The sequence below is a fragment of the Protopterus annectens genome, chromosome 2.part0, assembly GCF_019279795.1.
Source record: "Protopterus annectens isolate FY-2018-M chromosome 2.part0, PAN1.0, whole genome shotgun sequence".
In the NCBI taxonomy this organism is placed as follows: Eukaryota; Metazoa; Chordata; order Ceratodontiformes; family Protopteridae; genus Protopterus; species Protopterus annectens.
Genome location: NC_056728.1, coordinates 985,959,659 through 985,983,880, shown reverse-complemented (window position 1 = coordinate 985,983,880; position 24,222 = coordinate 985,959,659). Strand labels below are relative to the sequence as shown.

General features: G+C 45.0%; 1 protein-coding gene across 8 annotated transcripts in view; it reads right to left on the bottom strand.

Moving 5' to 3' along the window:
* Positions 1–24,222, bottom strand: part of MPDZ (multiple PDZ domain crumbs cell polarity complex component) — a 3,829,210-nt gene that overhangs the window by 2,789,634 nt on the left and 1,015,354 nt on the right. For all 8 annotated transcript variants that reach the window (XM_044061234.1, XM_044061239.1, XM_044061240.1 and 5 more), the window contains exon 11: positions 14,297–14,486. In XM_044061234.1, the coding sequence (XP_043917169.1) occupies positions 14,297–14,486 (190 nt within the window). The remainder of the gene's footprint in view (positions 1–14,296; positions 14,487–24,222) is intronic.

The window sequence follows — 24,222 nt, the reverse complement described above, 5'->3', positions numbered from 1 at the left end:
AACAGTAGTGACACCCAGTGTATGTACTTTTACATTGGTCTGAGCTGTGTCAACTGATAATAATTATGTCCTTTCTTTAACTGAAATTGTCCCTCTTGGAGAAGCCTAATTCTTTAAACACCTGGGTGTGCATGTTTGCATACTGTAGGAGTCTGAGCAGTTTACTCAACCAATACTTTGGTTCATCCTTCGTAATGAGAAGTAAAGTAGAGCTGCTTCAGTCTGTAGATACACTGAATGTAAATTGCAACCATTTCCATTTTAAGACTATTGTTTGTATTGCCTTTTTAAGAATGAGTGCATTCTATAATGCATTGATTCTGCTACCTACTGCTAGTGATTCATGATGACTGAACTGACTGATGTTAACATCAGTCTTACTCAGCTTCTGTTTTGTACAGAATAAAAGTTAAACTGTTTTGTTAAAATGCTAGTGTATCCTGATGTTAGTGACAACTTCATTCCTACCTCTATCTAAACATAATTTGCAACTGCACTCTTCAGCCTACAACTCTTGAACTATCTTCTCCCTTTTCTCCAGGCTAACCTCTTCCTATTCACCTTCCTATCCTTTCTAAAAATATTTAGCTTAGGTAACAAAACAGTAAAATTTGATTTTCATGATGTAAGCCTTTTTCCTCAACAAAATTGAAATTGTTAGTGTTTATTCTTTTGTAACTACCTGTTATCTGTAATACATACTGTCTATGACTTTTCATGTTAATTGAAACGGTTTTGGTAATCAGAATAAACTGTTGTATTTCCTTGTTGGAGCTTTTCTCCCCAGGCCTCCACTGAAAATGGGCCCCCAAGCCCAGTGGACCTCCCCGGTAATCAAACTGAAATAAATAAATAAATAAAATTAATATTCAGTAACAAACAAAAACACAAAATGCAGTACTATACGAAAAAAGTGCAGATAAAAATGTACTTAAATTCACTTATACGTCTAGTTGATTGCAGGCAGATCTTAGACAGCCAAAGTTCAAGTACTTAGCAGAACAAAAATAAAATGTACCACTTATATAAGGCAGGACAGCCTCTCAGCTGAAGCACAGACTATCAAAGTGAAATGACCCCCCACTACTATCAATGGCTACACTTCTAACAAGATCTCTGTAGAAACACAAGCTCTCTGTAGAGTGGTGTCATCTGTTTTGATCAGGAGAGTCCCTAGTGAGAGAAGGGGCTTGAAAGCTATCAAGGCGTGCTGGACAGCCATCATCTCTTTTTGGTTGATGTGCAGAAGGATTTGCGGCAGGCTCCATTGGCCCTGTATGCACCTGCCGTCCAGATGTGCACTCCAAGTATAGTCTGATGTGCCTGTGGTGATGGTCTTGGCAGTGAGAAAGGTAGTCTCTTATTGTGGAAGCATGCTGTTGCCCACCAAAGAGAATCTTTTCTGAGGCAAGGAATTACAGGTATAAGAGTCTCCAGGTCTTGAGAGTGTTGACACCAAAGGCTTTTTTAGGTGCCATTGAAGTTTCCTCATATGCAGTCTGGCATATGGAATGAGTAATATGCAAGACGGCATGAACCCCAGAGCTTGCAGGATCTTCCCTGCAGATAACTGGAGTCTGGTGGCTAGTTGAGAGAAGTAGGTTGTCAGAAAAAAATGTTTTTCTGGTATAAGGAATGCCATCTGAGATGCTGTGTCCAGGCTTGCTTCCAGGAATATAATCCGTTTGGGTGGGCACCTGTTTGGATTTCTTTTTGTTGATTGTGCACCTTAGGGAGTTTAGTAGCGTCTTTACAAAGGCCAAGTGCTTGAGAAGCTTTTCCTGGCTGTCTGCCTGAATAAGGCAGTCGTCTAAGTATGGATAAATCTGGATATTCCTTTGTCTGCAAAAGGCAATGGCCAGAGCCAGACATTTTGTGAAAACTCTGGGAGCAGTAGATAAGCCAAAGGGGAAGCGCAGAGAACTGAAAGTGTTGAGATCCTGCCCTGAAACGGAGATATTTCCTGCATGACTCCCTGATAGGAATGTGGAGGTAGGCCTCTTTTAGATCTAGCCAAGTGTCCTTGGACAGCATGGGTAGCAGCTGCTAGAGGGTGAGCATTTTGAATTTTGGGATCACCACAAAGGTGTTTAGAATGGATAAATCGAGGATGGGTTGCCAGGTGCCCTCTTTTCGGGGCACCAGAAACAGTCTGGAGTAGAAACCTTGGCCTATCTGTTCTGCAGGAATGTGTTCTACTGCCCTCATAGAAAGCAGGGAAAGGATTTGCTTTTAAGCCTCTGCTCACTGGTTTGGAGGTAGATCTGGGAACCTTTTTGGGGTTGGAAGGGTGTGGAAGGAAAATTTGCATCTTTGAGACACTATGTTGAGAATCCAGTGGTCACTGGTAATGGTGACCCATGTGCTTGCGTGAAAGGAGAGTTTTCCTCCTACGGGTAAGTGAAGGTGGGCAGAGGGAGGGGGGTGAAGGAGGTGAGTCATTGTGAGTTCTTACAAATAAGGGGGTGGCTTAGAACTCACTGGTTTTGAAGTGGAAGTAGTCCACTGTTTAGATCTCTGCATTCCCTGTGGCTGCTGTCTGGCTTAGTGGGAGCAGGAAAGGACCAGTGCTTGGTGGGAAAATGCCTGCTGAACCTGGGTTGGACCTATAAGAAATCCTTAATTGTCTGCATAGATTTCACTTTTTTTCCATATTTTTAAGACCTCTTTTGCCTTAGTGCCAAATAAGTTGTCTTGTGCAAGGGGGCATCCAACAATTTATATTTGACATGGTCTGGCAGGGGCTGTTCCTTATGCCATGCATGCCTTCTAATGACAGATTCAGTGACTGCTGCCCTGCAAGAAGCTTCTAGGGCATCAAAACCACAGTGCAAGGTGTGTTTAGTTACCTGACTTGCAGAATGCATTAACTCTTGTAACTCTTTAGATTATGCACAAGCAGGAAAGGAAGACATTTTTTGTTTGAGGAGTTCCAGGGTATGTTGCTGAAATTTTTGCGTATGGAACTGACAATATAGTGCCTGGATAGCAAGAGCAGCTGAGGTGTATACTTTTTTTACCCAATCTGTCTAGTGCAGGAATCCCTATTTTAGGGGGTGGGATTCTTAGCAGAGGTTGCATTAATCCCTTTAGGCCCTTGAGAAATTACCTCAGGGTCAGCAGTAGGATATTTTAAAAGAAATTTGAGAGAGTCAGGGACTCTGTAGTACCTGTCTGGTTTTCTGGATGCAGTAGGGAGGGTGTCAGGAGTCAAGCTGGATTCCAGGAAAACATCCTCCACAACATCCAGGGCTGGGGGGATGGCCAAGGGTCTGTGCTGTGGAAGATCTAAGAATTCCCTGAGTCTCTTTTTAGACAGGGTAGTCTTGACTCTCCCACTGAAAATGCTCCCTTAAGGTATGAAGGATTTCCCCAAAGGAAAAATCCTCTGGGGGAGAGGCTGAAGGGATGGAGTCCTCTGCATCAAAATCCTCATAAGTAGCGAGGGATTGCATGTATTCATATTCAGATGCATCACACTCTTGTTCAGACAAAACTACAGCGGACAGAACTCTCTTCCTTTTGGAGGGGGTAGCTTGGCTTCCCCTGATCAGCATGATAAGGTCTTCCACCATTTTAAGCATTTGAGACTGAGGCAAGGAAGCAAGTGCCAGAGATTGGGTCATCGGATTCTTGGGTGTGCTTCATGCCCTGGGCCTATGAAACTCGGTCATTTCTGAAAGAACGGTAGTCGCGAACAAAGATGCTGGTTTGTGTTGAGAATCTGTAGTGTGAAGGACTTCCTTGGAAGCCGGTTCCTGCTCAGCGGCTCCGGACCCATCCAAGGTAGAGACGGCCACAGGATCTTTAGTCGAAGAAGAGTTTTGCGGCATACCGGATTCCGATCTAGGTAGCGGCCTGTGAACCCACAGAAGTGGACATCATGGGCTGTGAAAGCGCCTCACTGAGGACGGGAGAACTGACTAGCTTAACGGAAGCGTCATCGGTAGGTTTGGACCTGTGCGGTCTGTCTCTGTCTTTCTTTACATTTTTTCGGAAGATCTGCTGTCGGATGGCTCACCAAAGCCATATTGAAATTCGAGGACTGTAAGCAAAAAAAATCTAACTACAATAAGGGCCCGACAATGGATAGTTCTGGCGTTGAACAAAGCACAGAAGCGACAACGGGTGACGTTGTGGTCTGGGCCTAAACAAGTGACGCAGTAAGAATGAAAGTCTTGGTGTGGTACTTGTTTCCACAGGCGAGACAATAATTAACTTTTTCTGACATCGGTTAGTGCAAGAAAAAGGATTCCTAATGGGGTACTTAGCTTTAGAAGACTTCAACTTCAATTCTGTAGACGAAACTCAGGTAGCGGCCGACTGGCACTCGTGCGAACTGCTTCTGCTTCGGGCTCCATGGCAAATAAGACTGATGTAATGGTGTCGGCTGTCTTAGTTTATACTACTGACGACCTGACGTCAGTCCTGAAGCAACAGCAAGGGATGCAGAAATACTAAGCCTCTAGTATTCAGGCCGGCAGAGGGCTACCTTGGCAGGGATAACCCAAATGTGATGACTGCAACAGTGAAACACGAAGAACATCAGCCATTTCTGATGCTAACTGTTTTGTGTATGTGCAACACATCAGTGCGGGATCAGAGAATGCCTTGTAGGCTAGACATAGATTGCTTTGCAAAAGTCTGTATGAGACAGAGCTTTGAGATAGTCTGCATAGGACTTTTGCTTTTGTCTCTGTATTCTTCTTGTGAGTAAATTCTTTGGTCTCTCAAACTGTTACAAGTGCCTGGTCAGAAATTGCCGAGGGACACATTGTACTTGATGGCTGGTCTGATGAAAGCCAGTTACACTGGAACAATGACCATTTTGGACCTGAACGCCATAGGTTCATACTAGCGTATCTGCCCTAGGGCATTTATAAGCCTAGCCAGAGTGTGTTTGGCTTTCGCCACCCATTTTAAATTAATTTTGCTATGCCTTTTTTCGAGGTTAGTATACTGTGCCTCTGTCTAACAGTGACACAGAAGTGATACCCGGGGTAAACCTATGATCTCCCATCCACTCATCAAGATTCCTCTTGAAGAGAGTCAATGAGGGACTCTGCCTAACCTGGACTGGGATTTTATTCCAGAGTGAAGGGAGCCTCTGGGTTATGAATCTGTCCCTCCAGCATGTCCTATTTATTTCAGTGCTGAGGTTCAAGTCTCTCGAGCGTAGCTCGATGGGATTTGGATTTTCTGAGGTGCAGCATGTCCATTAATTCCAGGTTGGACATGGCTTTATATGTCAGGCACAGATCGCCTCTGAGCAGGCGGTATGCCACTGAGTAGAGCTGTAGTTTCTTTAACCGGGCAGCATATGGCATCTGTTTGAGCCCTTTGATCCTCTTGGTGAGGTACATTTGGGGTCTTTCCAGTTGCTGCAGGTGTCTGGTAAGGTACATCCCAAAAGAGGCATTGTACTCAATTATGGGCCTGATGAGGCATGAGTAAAGAGGCATGATGACCTCCCCTGATCTAGATGTGAATCCCTTCATGATTAGGTGGGCTATATAAAATGTTTTTCTAACCACTTTGGCCACGTGGTTGTCAAATGAGAGGTTGCTATCAACTTGGGTCCCCAGGTCCCTAATTACTTCTTCCGTACTTAATGGATTTACCACCTATGTAGTAATTTGTGGGCACTTTGTTTTTGCCAAAGGTGATGACTATACACTTTTTGGCGTTTAGCTTGAGGCCATGGCTCTGGCACCAGTTGTCTGTTTCTATGAGGCCCTTTTGGAGGATGCTTGTGTTGGCTGGAGAGTCGATTATGGCGCCCAGTTTGCAGTCATCTGCGAACTTGATCAGCCACAGTCCTTCCGTGTTGGCCTGTACCTCCGTGAAATATATACTGAACAAGAGAGGTCCCAGGACTGAGCCTTGTGGGACACCACTTGTAACTGGTTTGGAGTCTGACATGGCTCCAGCAATTCTAACCATGTGGGTTCTGTCCTTGAGCCAGTTTGCAACCCATCTAGTGACATAGGGGTTTATATTTAAGCTGGTGAGCTTATCTATAATGCCCGAGTGGGGTATTGTATCGAAGGCTTTTGCGAGGTCCAGGTAGGCTGTGTGGACCACCTTCCCCTCGTCAATGGCCTTGGTGACTGTTTCAAAGAAATCGACCAGGTTTAAGAGGCAGGATCTGCCCTTAACAAAGCCGAACTGGGTAGGATCCAGTGTCTGTAGGTCCCCAATATCTTTATTTATTAGGTCCATGATGATCTTTTCCATAGCTTTGCAGACCAAGCTAGTCAGGCTTATGGGCCGATAGTTTCCAGGATCTGTTGAGGCACCACCTTTGTGGAGAGGGACCACTGTTGCTGTACGCCACTCTTTGGGTACATATCCTGTAGTAAGGCTGAGACTGAACAGTAGTTTTATGTTTGGGTTTAGCTCTTCTTGGAGTCCATGTAGGACGCAGCCCGGGACACCGTCTGGTCCCATTGATGCTGCGTTTTTTGCTTTGGAGAGGGCGGCTCTTACCTGAGCATCTGAGATGCCAGGGGGGCAGCATACTGCTGGGACAGATATTTGCCCTTTTGGTGGGAAGAGGGGGGGGGAGTTTGTGCTGAACCTGTCAGCTAGGATGTTGGCAATGTCTGTGGGTTTGGTGTATTTTTTGTCATTTTGGACCAATTTTGAGCATATCTGTGAATTCTCACCCAGGTTCCTGACATAACTAAAGAAAGCCTTGTGATTATCCTTAGTGTCCTGTGCAATTTTTCTCTCTAAGCTGGCCTTAGACGATTTTATGAGTGCCCGTAGTTTTTTGCTAATACTGATCAGAGATGCCTTCCCTTTTTGGGATTTTGCTCTATCATGTAGTAATTTTCTTTTTCTATTGTATAGTTTGTTTATGGCTGAGGTCCACCAGATAGGACGTCTGCCTTTGGAGGACTGGGACTTGGTTTTATTTGGGATTGCATGATCCATGCATTCCTGAAGGTGTTCATAGAATGCGTTTATAAAGGATTCTGCAGTCTGGGCCGTATTTTCCACAGGCCCGAGGGCTTTGAAGGATTCCACCTCGGTTTTGAGGAGTGTGAAATTTGCTTTAGAGAAGTTTTTCACTGTGGTTTTCTGGGCAGGGGGTGGGGTCGGGATGTGAATATTCAGTGAGATTAGTTTATGGTCTGATCTTACCAATGAGGGATACACTTCTGGTCTGGAGCATAGAGTCCCCATGTTGGTGATGATCAGGTCCAGTATGTTTTCCCCTCTTGTGGGGGTGGTAACAAGTTGTTCCATAGCATTTGAGTTTATAAATTCTAGGAACCTTTGGGCTAGGGTGTTGGAATTAGAGTAATGCTCCCAGTCTATGTTTGGGTAGTTGAAGTCGCCCAATATAATGGTGTTTGGAGAGACCTTCATATTTTCCAGTGTTCTCAGGAAGGCCGAGTGGGGTTCCTGGGTTTGGGAGGGTGGTCTGTAGCAGGCTATAAACTGGAAGGCAGTTTTACCCACTGTTAGTGGCACATGGATAGTTTCTGATGCTTCGTGCTGTGCCACCAACCTGGAGGTGTGGGTATCTTTGACAAATATTGATACTCCCCCTCCTTTTGTGGTTCGGTCCAAGTTTTGGGGCCGAAAAGCATGGTATGAGGTATAACCTGGTAGTGCTGGGGTACTCTCGGGAGCCTTGAACCAGGTTTCTGTTACTGCACAGATATTGATGTTCTCCATGCTAAGGAGAGTTTTGAGTAGCATTAGTCTTACTTTCTTACTTATATAGCTTGTACAATGTAGAATGACTTCCTCACCATAGCGACATGTGGTAATCAAAGGTCATGTTACTGTCAACATGTATTCCAAGACACCAGAAAATACACCTGACTTAGTTCCAGGCCAACTCTTGATTTTTGCTTCTCACAGCAGGTGGCTGAAGGAATCATTACCCATGATCAGAGGTTTGTGTCTAGCCACAGATCTACTTTGTATCCACACCTAATCCAAAGCATCAGTGTTATCTGCAAATAAATATCTATTTATCTTGCATTGCACCTTTACACTTTTATTTGTTGTATTTCACTCTGTTGCTGCTTATTTTTAACTGTTTTTCGCTGTTTTTGCTGCACTCTTTACTTTAGCATAGGCTAGATTCAGACTTGCTGAATCTAGTCTGTTTAGCATTATCTGATCATGAAGTCAAGTGTTATTTAATCCCAACATTTGTTGCTCAGATGTTGGCGTCTAGCTAGAGATTTGCTGTGTAACCACACCTTATCCAAAGCATCCATGTTATCTGCAAAAAAATAAGTATCTATTTATGCTGCATTGCACTTGTAATCTATTATTTACTGTATTTTACTGTATTGTCTCTTATTTTTTAACTGGTTTTTCGCTGTTTTTGTTGTACTACTTACTTTAGTATAATCTGAATTCAGACTTGCTGAATCTAATCTGTCTGGCATTATCTGAGCACTAAATCCAGCCATCCTTCACAAAAAAGGGCCCCTGCCCCTTTGTGGCAAAAAAGTGTAGCCAAGGACCCATCCAAGTGGAGACTGTTGGAAAAAGGCTCAGTACTGATCATTACTATTGGTTAGCTTGTTTAAAAAGTGCTTAACTTCGCTTCTATTTAATCCACACATTTGAGCGGGTTTGCGCACTGTTTACCAGAGCTGCTCAGAGGTTGGCGTCTAACCCCAGACCTGCTGTGTATCATTACCTAATCCAAAGCATCCGTGTTATCTACAAAGAAATAAGTATCTACTTAGCCTATATTGCACTTTTAATCTGTTATTTACTGTATTTCACTGGGCTGCTGCTTATTTTTTAACTGTTATTCGCTGTTTTTGCTGCACTTTAGCACAGGCTGGATTTAGACTTGCTGAATCTAGTTCATTTGGCATTATTTGAGCAGTAAATGCAACTATCCTTCACAAAAGAGGGCCCCCTGCACCCTTGTGGCAGAAGAGTGTAGCCAAGGACTCATCCAAATGAAGATTATTGGAGTAAGGCTCGGCATTACTGGAGTAAGGCACTGCACAAACATCAACATCTTCCAAAGTAAGGAGTGCTTCCAATGAGTGCAGTTTCTGATCTAGACTCCTACTGGTTAGCTTGTTTAAAAAGTGCTTAACTTCGCTTCTACTTAATCCCCACATTTGCCCGCAGCTCCACATGTGCAGTGGGGGTTAGTATAGACGATTATAGGCACAAAGCCTTTGAAAGACAAATTTTCCCCTAGTTCACTGCTTGTGAACCTTCAGAGGCTTCCCTGCTTTTTTTGTGCATCACTCAGTTGCACACCACTGCTTGGAGAACAACTCAACTGTGCATTTTGTGGCATTGCTGCAGGTCTCCACCTCTAAGTCTTCATAAATAGTTAATTACTGCTGGTCCTACAAATGAACCTGATCCATCTAGCTTACTCCCCAATACTTGTCTTAGAATGCTCCAAACATAATGGACAGACAGTTTCCCACTGTTTCTCCAGCCAGCTGGATCGAAATGGGCATCCTGAGGCAATGTACCAGCTACAATCTACTACTCCTAAAACATTCAAATTCAACATGTGAGAGATGCATCTATACTTTGAATCTAGAATATATGTTCTCTGTTTAGACACTGAACAGGTTTGTCGGCACAGATACTTCACCTCTTACATAAACAAAGTGAACAACTCACAAACCCACATACGTGGAAGTAATCTCCAAAAGTATACCTAAAGAGCAAAGACCTCCCAACAGCAAACAAGTCTACAGGCAGTACAGTTCCAGCAGAATCACTACACATGAAAACACACACATTGGTGTCTCACTCAACAAGCCCCTATGGCAAAACACCTCAAAACCAAAGGTCTTGGTCATAGGTGACTCCATTGTGAGACACACAGATGTCCCACTCAACAGGCTGGACAAGGAGAAGGTCACGGTTAGCTGTCTGTCAGTTGATAGGCACGCACTCAAGTCTTTCAACAACAAATACTGTTATGACTCTGTCACAGTCCATGTTGGAGTGAACAACTTGAGGCGCACCTCAATGGACTATATGAAGAGAGACATGACCGAGTTCTCTGACTATGTGTCCCAGGCAGGTATACCCCAGCCTTAAGCAGCTTTCTACTTTCACCTAGGATGATGCCACAATACAGAAAAACAATTACTAACTTTAACAACTGGCTTAGCTTCTGGTTTCAATCCAGGAGGATCCAGTACCTGTAAGTCTGACACAATATGGTCAATAGACCACACTGCTTTGCCAGAAATGGTCTTCATCTGTTACCTCTTGGCTTTCGGTTACTGGCAAAGGTACTTGCCTCCCCCATAGTCCCTTTTTTAGGCAAAGTCAAAAGCACAACATTTCCAACGTAAAAATATCCTCTAAAGACAAACTCAAGGTTTTGCTGCTTAATGCTAGGAGTCTAAATCAGAAACTGCACTCACTGAAAGACACTAATGTTTGTGCAATCACTGAAACATGGTTCAAGGCTGCCAAAAGTGCCCTGACCATGCAAGGCTACAATGCCTTCCACATGTTCTGACCACAAAATGAACGTGAAAGAACCAAAGGAGGAGGAGTATCAATCTTCATCAAAGATAAATACACCTCAAGACTGGCTAAACGGAACGACCTCCCAGAGTTACTCAAAGTACAACTAACTGTAGAAAAGATCCCCCTCCATGTCATTGTTAGCTATATGTCCCCCACCATGAACCATGATAACCACACTGCCTACCTGGACCTACTTGAGTCACACATAATACAGCCAAATATTTTGGTTAAGGGTGACTAACTATCCTTCCATCGATTGGGAAACGTAAACGAGGACAAACATGCTCACCCAAAAGTTCTGGACTCTGTTAACACAAATGTCCTGGAACAGATAGTTTGCATCACCACCAGGTACACAAATGTCCTCCACCTAGTACTCACCAACATGCGTGATCTCAGCATCACCCCATGTGTGGGGCCCCCCTAGTAAAGTCTGATCATAAATCAGTCTCGTTCAAAGCAACAATCATACCTGATCCCCACTCAGGTGCTATCAGGTTGAAAATTTTCACCAACGCAAACTACAGCATGCTAAATGATAGCATTAATTGTTTCAAACCCCATGGACCCACCGACAGCAAGGACTCCTATACTGAAGTATACACCAATGCCCTGTATAAACACCTATACAAATGTACTGATTCAGGTGTACCTGATAGGATCAAAACAAGGTTCTCAAGAAAAAAACAAGCCACCCTGGTTCACATCCAGCACAAATAAGTTACACAATAAGAGGAAGAAAATGCTATCCCAAAAGCAAGAGTGACAGGTTTCAGCAGTGGAAGAACACACTCTACAGTTTGTGCACGCAAATTAGACATCTTGTAAAATCCTCTAAAGCTAACTACAAAACTAAATTAGCATCCCTAGCAAAGGACAATCATAAGGCATTCTTTAGCTACATCTGAAATCTAAATGGGAAGGCCCAGATTTAGTAGTGGTCAGTATAACCCACACTGAACCTGCAGAAATAGCCAACCTGCTAGCAGATAGGTTTGGTGAAAACTTCACCCCCGCCCCCCATCCCCACCAATCATATCCCATAGCTTACCAATCACCAGTCCTCCACCTAGTATCTCCAAAGGGCAGGTCATAACCGAACTCTTCAAGGCCGTATACAGACTCTAAGGGCCATGACAACATCCCAGGCTGTGTACGAAATGGTCTAAAAGACGAGTTAGCTGAATAATTAGGTTCTCTTTTCAACAACAGTCTAAACACTGGCTTTGTCCCAGCCGAATGGAAAAAAGAAACAGTTACTCCCTTGCACAAAGGAGGTCTATCAACCAACCCTGGGAACTACAGGCCCATAAGCCTAACCAGCCCTATCTACAAGGCCATAGAGAGAATTATCATGGATCTTATTAATAAACTCTTGACCCAACCCAGTTTGGATTTGTCAAGGGTAGATCATGTCTGTTAAACCTGGTGGACTTCGAGAATGTCACCAAAGCCCTGGATGAAGGCAAATCAGTACATACTGCCTATCTAACTTAGCCAAGGTCTCTGACACAATGCCCCACTCAGGCATCATTGAGAAACTCACCCAGCGGGGGATCAACTCATACATCATTAGGTGGGCAGCCAACTGGCTCACCAACACAGCACACACAGTCAAAGTTGGGGATTCCACCTCTACCAGCAGACCTGTTACTGGTGGTGTTCCACAGGGATCAGTGCTGGGCCCTCTACTGTTTGGAATCTATTTCTCAGGCATTCAGGCAAACATAGATGGCATGTGGCTGACAAAGTTCGCTGACGGCTGCAAACTGGGGGCAATCAGTGAATCCCAGAACAACGTCAACATACTACAAAATGGGCTTACGCACACAAATGATTGGTGCCAAAGCCACGGTCTTAAACTCAATGCAAAAAAATGCATTATCATTCCCTTCGGCAAGGGAGATGTCCCTGCAATAACAACCCCCTAAGTTCAAAACTCAGTGGTGAGAGATTTGGGAACACAGGTTGATAGGTGACTTAACTTTGATCAGCATGTGTCCACAGTGGTGAGGAAGCCCTTCTGCACTGCACACCTCATAAGTAAAGGCATAATATCCAGAGCAAAGGAGGTTATAATTCCCCTGTACTTGTACCTCATCAGACCAATAATGGAGTACAATGCTCCCTTTTGTAAGTACCTCACCAGACTCCTGCAGCAACTGGACAGACCTCAGAGGTTTCTCACTAAGAAAATGCAGGGTCTTCAGCACATGTCCAACAGAGACAGACTGAAATCACTGTCACTGTACTCTGTATCAGACTGCTTAGAGGCGACTTGTGCCTGGCCTACACAGCAGTCCCAGATTCTGCCTTAATGGAAATGCTACACATCTGCAAGTCAAATGGGACAAGATTCACGCAATCTAGGGACCTTAAACTGGCTTGTGACATAAAAAGGAATTGCTGGAGAAACAGATACGTCTCCTAGTCATTGCCACTTCTCTGGAATAAACTACTAATTCACAGTAAACAGACTCCTCTATGACCGTATTTGAGCATAACCTGGGCAACTGGATGGGAAACTGCAAATTTACCCCAAGGGTTTCACCTGTGTCCCTCCTTGAAGGGCAGTCTTTGCTGATCACACATTTGCATACAAATATAGACTACATCTGTAAGGAAACAAGCATATAACATGGCTGGCTTGTAAGGGTCCCAGGGCCATTAGCCTAGAAACCTCCTAACATCCTATTATCAATAGAGATGACAACTGTAAATTTCTGGGTGATTAATGTCTGCCACAGGACTATACTGAGCAGTTACATGCTGTTCCCCATACCCATAACATGAGAAAGTTCATCTGAACATCTATCCCCCTTCTAGACACATGCTTACCTTCTTCGCATGAGCCTGGTAATCCAGGTTTCTTCTGATGTTGCGCAAGACATGAAAACTTAGGACCAATTTGGACCTAAACAATCTCAGTGCTTTTCACATACTGCAAAACGTCACCAATTTCTCCCACCTCTTTAAAGAGGAGTTTGGTTTTGCTATCTGAGCATACAATACAGTATATTTAATTACAAATTCCACAGCTTTGGAAAATGTTCCTATGGTGTAGTTTTAAAAGAATACTTGTCTTCTTCTTCTGATTTTACTGCACAAACTATCCTTTGCTCCTAGAATATTCATGAAATCCTTGAATTTAACAGAATTACCACATATCATATGGGTATATAATTATTCTCATGTCATGACTAATGGTTAAGTTTAGCTATAAAAAGTCTAAAACTGCCAGACAGCATCACTTAAATACTAGATTTCTCTGTACAGTGAAGTATCAAAGTTTGCGAGAAAAAACTCACCCGCAATGAAAGCAGGCTTTGTCTTTTCTGGACTTGCATCAAAGTCTACCAAAGTGACGGTCTTAATTAACTACCTTAGACTAGTCTAACTGGATATCTTACCAACCTCAAGAGATCATCAAATGTCACAGAGCGTTATGGCTATGTAACAAATGCAGTCTCCCTTACTTATCTATTGGTAAGGGCCATGCAGAAGATGATCAAGTCCCAACAGAAAAAGACATCAAAATGTCTACATGATTCAGTACAAGTGAAAAAGTTTCCATAAAATATAATAAAACGTTTGAAGAACAGAAAACTAAAAGTAAGTCTTTCTACATCTTTGCAAAAGAAAACAACTAGCAGCTTTCTAAAAAGAAGGGGAATTACAATTAATTAGCTTCAGTTACTCTCCAAACTCATGATGTTTTTATTACAGTTGTAGAAAAAATGCACTTTACAACTACCATATTCTCATAAGGAAATTGTAAATGCTACACCTTTACCTGTGTTACTCTTCAAAACTTTTGGGGCTGCATCCTTTTCAACATTTATATTGGCTTCTTCAAATGGTGCCATCAATCTGTCCTGCCTATGACCTCTCCTCACCAAAGTCAAGCAAACTGTCTGGCCTGTATGACGTAAGACTTCCACTGCCTGCTGGTTTGTGAATCCTTGCAGGTTTATTCCATCCACCTTAAGACACAGTAAAGTTCATTACAGTAAAAAGTCAATAAAAAACATTTGTTATTTCAACTTCTTGTAGATATGTCAATTAAGTCCAAGGTATTCAAATGTTAGCAAGGACATCGTACATTTGCATGCAGCCAACTTTGCATAGTATCATTTCATCACAATTAAACAAAATGATAAACTCTCAAAAAGGACGAGAAAGCACAATTACCCCATGAAGAGGAGTCCAATTATATCCCCCACTCAAGAGAAAATTCCATGGTCACTAAATCTTCAATAAAGGAAACAGCAGTTTCACTAAAGTGATGATAAGACAGGTTAAGCTCAGCAAACCATCACTAAAGGAACACAGCCTAGAGGACTTGTATGAAGTGCAGGGGAGTGACTCATTTGCCTTTCCTCTAAGGCACACAGCAGCAAGTGATTTCTTTGATAGGGAATGTAGAGAGTACAATCATGTAGCATGGGGAGGGGCTGGGCTGTTTATAAGGTATACATACCCTTATGGAAGTGACAGGACATCATCTTCATTCATTCCCTTACATAGCTCCTGCCCAGCATTTCACCAAGTGCATTCAGGGCCAATGAAAAAGTGGAAAAAAAACCTCAAACCATCCATGGAGACTGTCTGAATGAAAACCCTTATCAGTCAGCTCTCGCTGTGTGAAGGAAATTAATGGGACGATAGACCACAACAGAAGATCTGACAGTTAGCAAGCAGCAGAGCCAAAAAAAAAAATTCTGATCCCCAAAGCTAAAAATGTCTGCCACATCTGCATAGAAAAAATACACATAGAAATAAAATGATAAAACATATACTACTTAAAAAGTACACTACTGTTTTAAGCAGGGGAGTGGCTGTCTAACACTAGGACATGGTAAGAAGCACAAGTAAGCACTTACTGTAAACATCTTTCTCTAACATCAACATCTGCAAATGAGTGAAGCACAAAATAAAACAGTGTAGTGTTGTAGAGATCTACTACCGTGCAATAAAGTGCTTCTTGGCACACAGACATGCATGCAGAAAAAATTATTGAATGAATACTATTCAACTTTACATCATCATACGTGTACAATAAATGTATGACAATCTTCACTTGCATTTTAATTAAGAATGAGCACTAAATAAGAATTAAGGAAGTAAATCCCAAATTGGGATCCCAAACCTATCATTTTGCAGCCTCAAAGAGAACTGAAGGCACAGTTTGAATATGTCCGCTATTTATACCTAGCACCAGTCTGGCATCTGTCAGGGTGGAGCCACACTTGTAGAGCTAGCTGCAGAAAGCTCTGGAGATCAGTTCAGAAGCTGGATATAGCATATTCAGCAAATACTTGTTGTAAGGATTATGACTGCAGTGGTCATCTGTATGAGGAGCATAATGAGTTCCAAAGAGTTGCAGGAGCAGTCATGATGGCCACTGCCTTGGAAGGATTGATCTTCTGATGGTTGTGTTTCAATTTTTCTGAACAATCCAAGGCCTCACTGAGGGAATTCATCATAGTTACTTTATCTTGAGAAAAAAAAAGTTAATGTTCTGCACTGTCTGCATAGCTGCAGGAAACCCTTCCCCCTAGTAAGTTTTCCAAGTGGAAGCATATATACAGAGAATAATAAAAGACCCTCTATGACACTAGAAATAGAATGGTAACTGAATAAACTGCATATTCTGGGTATATTTAAAGTGGTAGAAAGCAAATCAACTTAGAACATCAGAGGCCCTTTGGTACATCTGTAGAGGGTCAAACAAATGCCATGGTTTCCTACATAAACATCCAAACAGATCAAGATGAAATAATAAAATGTATCCCTTTTCATTAGAAGATCATCATAACTTGAATAAGGGTGTCTCAGTTGCATGTCTACACCAGAATTTAGAATGGAATGGGTCATGAGTAGATACTCCTTTAGAAATTAATTAATCTGCTAATAAAGAAGCTTTTCAATAACATTACTAATATGTAAACTTAAAAGATGAGATGGTTATTATCAAGGTCTTCTGAGTCAAGAAAAGACTTATTAACAAATGACATTGCATAGGCCTCCTTTAAAAATCAATGGAAAAATCATGCTTCTTAAAGAAGACACTATGATCTGACAAAACAGAATGACCAAAAACATCAAGACAAGTGAGAGACAGTGTTGTAGGACAAGGGCCCAAGCCACAGGTGGGCAAGCTGCATGCTAGAAAGAAAGGATATTTAATTAAAACAACTGACTCTTACACCAAATACAAGGTAAAATCTACATATGCACAATAATTTCACCCGTAGGTTAATTGTGAAAGACCAAACTGCCCTCAGAGATGCCATCTTGGCTGTAAATGAATGAGCAACTAACCTGCATTTCTCAGAAAACAGATGAGACAGCCTGGACTACTCAAGACTTCTGAATACCAGAATCAGTGTGGCTGGTTGGGTTGAAGCAACCAAGACTTCCCTTATTACAGGTGCTATCTGCTTAAAGAACAACATAATGCTCATCAAGCAACAGTTTGGCATCAAAGAGACCAGTGAGCAACCCTCCATTACTGTTTCTTAAGTTCAAGCAGCTTGGCATCATACAGACCAGTGTTTCCCCATGTAAACTGAAGTCACCACCCTTGTTTCCCAGGACCATGTTCTTTGGCATCAAGGAGACTTGTGTGCCCTCATGTAAGTAGAAACCTTCACTCTCACTTCTTAAGTTCATACAGCCTGGCATCAAAACTAGAAAATGTGTCCCCACATAAGCAGGAAAGTACAGTTTTGTACCTACCATAAATGTAGATGTTCGAGTGTATACACTGCTGCAGTCATTACACTTGGGGTTATCCTGCCGTCAGGCAGTCCCTCAGTCGGCCTGAGTTCCAAAGTCTTGGTCCGGCGTCGGGTGCTGTCACTTCTTCCCTGATATCAGTCCGACAGGAGTATATAAGATGCAGCCGACGCTATTTTCTTCAGTTTTTCTTGCCCCAGATGTCAGGTGCCCCCAAAAAAATAGGCAATGCAAATTGCTAATAAAACATACATATGAAAAGCAATCAAAAATGTTCAGTTACCAGCAAATACTCCCCATAGGTAGTAAAGGGTAGAAGACTTGGGTACGTACCAGCAAGTAAGAGGGGAAGGAGGGAGGGTAACCTGGACTGCAGCAGTGTATACACTCGAACATCTACATTTATGGTAGGTACAAAACTGTACTATGTTCATCGTGTTACACTGCTGCAGTCATTACACTTGGGTAGAATCCCAAAGTTAGGTAGGGTGGCTGGTTCTATAAGGCATTAGGGGTGGCTATAAGGTCCTGCAGCACTGCAGTGGCAAAGCCAGCTCTGGATTTAGAGTAAAGAAGCAGATGGTAATGCTTGGTAAAGGTATGTACAGAACTCCAATTTGCTGCTTCCAAAATGTCCTTGGTAGGTACTCCTCTGAGGTAGGCAGTTGAAGTGGCTGTTGCCCTGGTGGAATGAGACCTAATGCTGTTAGGTACAGTTTTCCCATGGTGTGTATAGCAGAAACGTATACAGTGTCCTATCCATTTTGAAATGGTCTGTTTTGAAATGGCTTTTCCCTGTGCTCCTGCAGCATAGGCTACAAACAATTGCTCAGTTTTCCTGAAAGCTTTGGTTTTGTCCAAGTAGAACCGTAACTGCCTGTGTATGTCCAAAGAATGCAGAAGCCTCTCTCCTTTATTCTATGGGTTTGGATAAAACGTTGGCAAGTAAATAGTTTGGTTTAGAGCCACACTTGATACCACCTTTGGCATAAAAGTAGGGTTTGTTCATAAAGACACCCTGTCTTGGTGGAAAATGATGAAAGGTTCCACTGCCATTAGTGCCTGTAATTCTGAAACTCTTCGTGCTGAGGTTATTGCCAGGAGCAGAGCAGTTTTCCAAGAGACATATTTTAAATCTGCTGAGCTAGCTGGCTCAAAAGGAGGTAAAGTTAATTTTTCCAACACGAAGTTGAGGTCCCAAGTTGGAGTTTGTGCTCTACGGGGCGGTCTTATGTTTTTAGCCCCTCTGAGGTACTGTTTTAGCAAAGGATTAGAAAAAATAGGTGGGTTCGTGTTGTAATGGGCAGAGACGTGGATCTTGATGGATGAAAAGGAGAGGCCTTTGTTCAGCATCTCAGTTAAATATTGTAGTATCTGAGGAATATTTGGGACAAGAGGGTCAAGGCTGTGAGCCTGGTTCCAGGCACAGAATCTCTTCCATTTATCCGAATAGGCTTTCCTGGTGCCAGGCCTTCTGGCCTCCAGAATGACATCCACAAGAGCTTTGGAGAGAGGCATTGCTTGCCTGACTAAGGAATCTGCCATACAGCCAGGTTTAAAGTCTTTAGCTGGCTGTGAAGTATCTGATTGTTGTGCTGAGTCAGATGATGTGGGATTTGAGGCAAAATCCAGGGTGGACCTTGTGCTAAGTTCTTTAAGATTGGGTACCAGTGCTGGCGTGGCCAGTATGGGGCAATCAGGATTATCTTTGGCTTTTCTTGCCTGGCTTTTATGAGTACCTTTGGAATGAGAGGTAGTGGTGGGAAAGCATATACTTGTAGGTTTTTCCAGCTGAATGAGCGGGCATCCACTTTCCATGCTTGTGGGTGGTACGTCCTTGTGCAGAATTTCTGTAGCTGGCAGTTCTTTGGGGATGCAAACAGATCTATATCCGGGCTCCACAATTTTTGTGTTACCATTCTCAACATTTGTGGATATAATTTCCACTTGTGTGGATCCATGATGTTTCTGCTTAAGTCGTCTGCCAGTTTGTTTTTCTCTCCTGGCAGGAATTGCGCTTGCAGATGAACTTGATAGGTTAGAGCTGTGTTCCACAAGGTCATGGCTTGTCTGCAGAGGGGATAAGAATGAGTGCCCCCTTGCTTGTTTATGTACCACATAATTAGAAGTTATGTACTCACCATAACGTTCCATCTGAGTAGGTGTATTCATTTGTCTGCAACCTGTGGGTTTTGGATCCGATATCGGATCCGAACCGCATGGTTTTCCAGCTATGGATCCAAGCTCTCAGCTCCTCCCCTCACCCATAATGCCCTGCTCTACCCTCATGACCTCAGATCGAGTTTGCCAACAGCAACAACACCCTGAAAAGGGTAACAGATAATATGCAGGAAACTGAAAGGCCAGGGGGATAGGAGGGCGGGATGGTTGCAGACAAATGAATACACCTACTCAGATGGAACGTTATGGTGAGTACATAACTTCTAAATCTGAAGTAGGAGATTCATTTGTCTGCAACCTGTGGGACAGAGTCCCCAGCTACCTGAATCTTGGGCGGCCATCATGGAAGGATATTTCGGAGCACCAGAGCCAAATGATGCTCTACCCCTAGATGCAAGATCCAACTTATAGTGGGAAATAAAAGTATGAGATGAAGCCCACGTGGCTGCTGCACAAATATCATCTAGAGGAATCCTAGCCTTGAAGGCTGCCGAGGTAGATACTGACCGGGTTGAATGGGCATGTACACCTCCGTGTGGGCCTTCCTGAAGCTTGATAAGCCAATAAGATGCACTGTGAAATCCAGCGAGACAGAGAAACTTTAGAAATTGGCTTGCCCAAATTAAATTTAGCAAAGGAAATAAACAACTGGTCGGATTGCCTATGACCAGCCGTTCTGTTTAGATAAAATCTAAGTTGCCTGTGGACATCTAATGAGTGAAGCTTGTATTCAACTTTGTTTTCATATTTAGGAAGAAAACAGGGAGGGTTATGGACCTATTTATGTTTGCTTCAGAAGCAACTTTAGGAAGAAAGGACGGTTGGTCCTGAGGTAAACACGGTCCGGATGAAATACCAAGTAAGGAGGTTTAGCTGATAATGCTTGAAGCTCTGAAACTCTCTTGGCCGATATAATGGCTACCAAAAGGCTGTCTTGTAAGACAAGAATTTGAGATCCACCGTAGCCGCTGGTTCGAAAGCGGGGGGTGGTCAAGGCCTGGAGAACCAAAGAGAGGTCCCAAGGAGGAACCGCTTGTTTTACAGGGGGCCTGAGAAGAAAAGTACCTTTAAGGAAAATTTTACACAACTTGGCTGACATAAGAGGATTAGAGTCATGGCCAATGTGATAATGAGAAATTGCCGCCAGTTGTACTTTGACTGTGGAACTGCTGGCACCATCGTTAAAAAGAGTGGTTAGAAAGTCAAGCACTAAGGGGAGAGGAACCGTGAAGGGATTCAGGCCTTGCCGCTCCGCCCACAAAGAAAACCATTTCCACTTGCTGCGGTAGACTTTCCTAGTGGATGGTTTATGAGCTGCCACCAGAATTGCCTTAACAGGTGATGAAATACCGGGAGTCCTGATCAAGAGTGGAACTGGAGCAGCCAAGCGGTCAGCTTCAGGTTGTCCAGATTCGGAGGAGGTATGCAGGATGGATGGGATATCAGATCCGGAATGGGATCTAGAATCCAAGGAGGATTCACCGAGTGAGACCTTAGAAAGGGGAACCAGATCTGTCGAGGCCAAAACGGAGCAATGAGAATCATTCTGCAACCCACCAGAGAGGCTTTCTGAAGAACTTGGAGCATCAGAGGCAAGGGTGGATAAGCGTAAAGAAGACCGGGTGGCCAAGCATGCACCAGAGCGTCTCTTGGAGAACCTCCTGGAGGGGGTATCAGAGCGAAAAAACTGTCGCACTTGGTGTTTGAGGGAGAGGCAAAAAGATCGCATGAAGGAGTTCTCCACTGTGCGAATATGCGTTCCGCTACTTGAAAATTGAGAGACCACTCGTAAGGGGTTAGAATGGTGTGACTGAGCTTGTCCGCCAGGATGTTGGACCGACCCGGAATGTGCGTTGCTATTAGAAAGCGGTTGGTGGAGATTGCCCATTCCCAAACTCTCATGGCTTCTCGACAAAGGGGGTAAGACCTTGTTCCCCCTTGCTTGTTGATGTACCAGACCACAGACATGTTGTCCGATTGAATCGCAATAGTTCCCAAGGGAAGAAAGTCCTGAAGTGCTAGCAATGCTAAGAGCACTGCTCTCATCTCTAGAACGTTGATATGCAGTAAGGTCTCTGTATCGTTCCACGTGCCTTGGACGGTCCGCCAAAATGCCCCCACCCGAGGCGGAGGCGTCCGTGGTCACCGTGGCGAGGGGAGAAGCACAAATGGGCCCCCGTGGAGATCTGGAGAGTGAAGCCACCACAGGAGGGACCGCTTGCAAGCCTTGCTGATCGCAATGGGATGATGCATAGGGAGAGCAAGGTATGACCACTGTACTAAGAGAGTCCACTGGAGGATGCGCATATTGAGCCTGGCAAGAGGGAGAAGTGCTATAGCAGACGCCATGGACCCTAGAGCCCTCAGGACCAACTCCGCCAGAACAGAACTTGAGTGGAGAATGGCCCGCACCTGGAGCTGCAGATTTTGAACTCTGTCCGCAGTGAGGAAGGCTCGTAAACTCCTTGTGTCTAGCCTGGCCCCTATAAAATCTAAGTGCTGTGTGGGCGCCAGGTTGGATTTCTTTGTATTTATTGTAATGCCCAGAAGGGGAGCAAGATGGAGAAAGGAGTCTCGCGCCAATAATAGTAGATGCCTTGTTGGGGCGGTAAGAAGCCAGTCGTCCAGGTAGGGAAAGACCTGCACCCCCTAAAGCCTCAGGTGGGCCGCTACCACTGCTAATACTTTGGTGAACACCCTGGGGGCTGTGGTGAGACCAAAGGGAAGGACCCGGAACTGGTAGTGACTGGCTCCCAGCCAGAAGCGGAGGAACCTCCTGGAGCGCCTGTCCATCAGGATGTGGTAGTACACATCTTTGAGGTCTATCGTGCACATCCAGTGATTTTCTCCCAGAAGGGGGAGAATAGATTGCAGAGTGACCATTCGGAATTTTTCCTTGGGGACTGCCAGATTCAAGAGAGAAAGGTCTAGAATTGGTCTTAGTTCCCCCGTCTTCTTTGGCACTAAAAAGAACCTGGAGTAGAACCCTGATCCGATCTGGTCTGGGGGGACGGGCTGGATGGCTCTTTTCTTTAGCAGATGGCCAATTTCTGCCAAAGCGGCCTCCCGTTGACCGGGTGGAACGTCTGGGAGGACTTCAACTTTTGAAAGTGAAGAAACTGGGATGCGGTATCCTCTGGATATGATTTGGAGAACCCAGCGGTCTGATGTTATGGACTCCCATGCCGCTAGGTGCCCCGGAACGCCCCCGACTGCCTCCAGAGTGGAGCAGCCGGGCAACCCTCAGGGTTGCTGCGCGGCCGTTCAGGAAAGGTTCCCTGGACCCGGTTTCTGGGAGCCCTCTGCCTCTAGGGCGGCGTCCTCCCTGTCCTCCTCTGCCACGGAAGGACTGGTTGTCCGGAGCAGGCTGGGACTGCTGCGACTTCGAACCACATCTTATTCTGACCCTTTTGGTTCCTAGAGTAGGGCCTCTGGGGTGCAGAGAAGCGGATTCGAGGCAGACAGCGCCTTCCGTCCTTCTCGCTCTGGGTCAAGGTTTCGAACCGTTTTGCCAAAAAGCGCAGAACCATCAAACGGGGCGCTCCCAAATGACGCTTTGCAGGGCTCAGAAAACTCGCAGTGACGGAGCCAGGCCTGACGTCTAGTGACTAGGCCTGCTCCTGCGGCTCTAGCGCCTTCCGTGGCGTGGGAGAGTAGCCGGATGGAGGTATTAGTAACTGAGCTAAGAGTGGCCATGCGGGTGGAGTGCAGCACCCTGTCCTCCTCCGACATGGACTCTGGGGGAGATGCAGCGTATTCTTTAATGAGATCTCGCTGCATTCTAATGACGTGTGCCAGGTAGTTCAGCGCCCTTACCGAGAAGGTCGCTGAACTAAACATCCGCTTCCCCAAGCGGTCCATCATCCGAGACTCCTTGCTCGGGGATGGACTGAGGACTCTCCTGAGCAAGTTCCCTCTTGGTGGCCGCTGCCGTCAACATGGCATCTACCGGAGGCCCCTTACTCCAATGGGCACGGTCGGACGGTGGGCTGAGGATCCTATCGGGCCTCTTAGGAATTGGCTCCACGGTGTCCGGTTCCTTCCACGCCTTGGTGGTAATGAGGTCCACCAGGGGGTCGGCAGGAGGGGACACCCAAGAGGTAGACGGGCCCGCTTCAAATGCCTCCAAGAACACGGACTCGTCCGAGGAAGACTTGGGGCAGACCCCCTTATACGGAGCATTTCCATGATGTCTCCAAATGAGACATCCTCGGGGTGACCGTGGGGAGCCTTCCCTTCCTCCAAGTCCGTGTCTTCCGTGAGAGACTCGGGAGTCAATGTGCCTCCTTTGCGTATGCTTGCGAGGAACATCCTCTGGGGGCTGTCAGAGGACTCGCAAGCAGCAACCTGTTCCATTGGAGCAGCTTGGGGCACAGAAGCGGGCTGTCCCAAGGGCCGGATGGTGGAAGCCTGGCCCAGTGCAGAGGGAGCGCGGGACGGAGCCGAAACGAGTGCCGGGGATCCGGAGACCCTCAACAGGGCCCTCCCACTACATCAAACGCCAAGGGGAGCCGACCTCGACCAAAGGATCCGACAATCGGCTCCCTCGGATCCGAAGAGTGGATCGGAGCTGGCGCGGCGCTCGGATCCGAAGGGACAGTGCGCTCCGACACAGACGGCGCTGAAGGAGCACTGATCCCCCCGGATCCGAGGCTCGGATCCAGGCACCGAGAGGTCGGATCCGATGCACTCGAGGGCAGGGTCGGATCCGGTACAAAGTACTATCGGCCGACCCACCCCAGCCCGGCTGCTCGGCTTTAGCTGCTCCGAACCCGGATAGCGGGTCGGAGAAGGAGC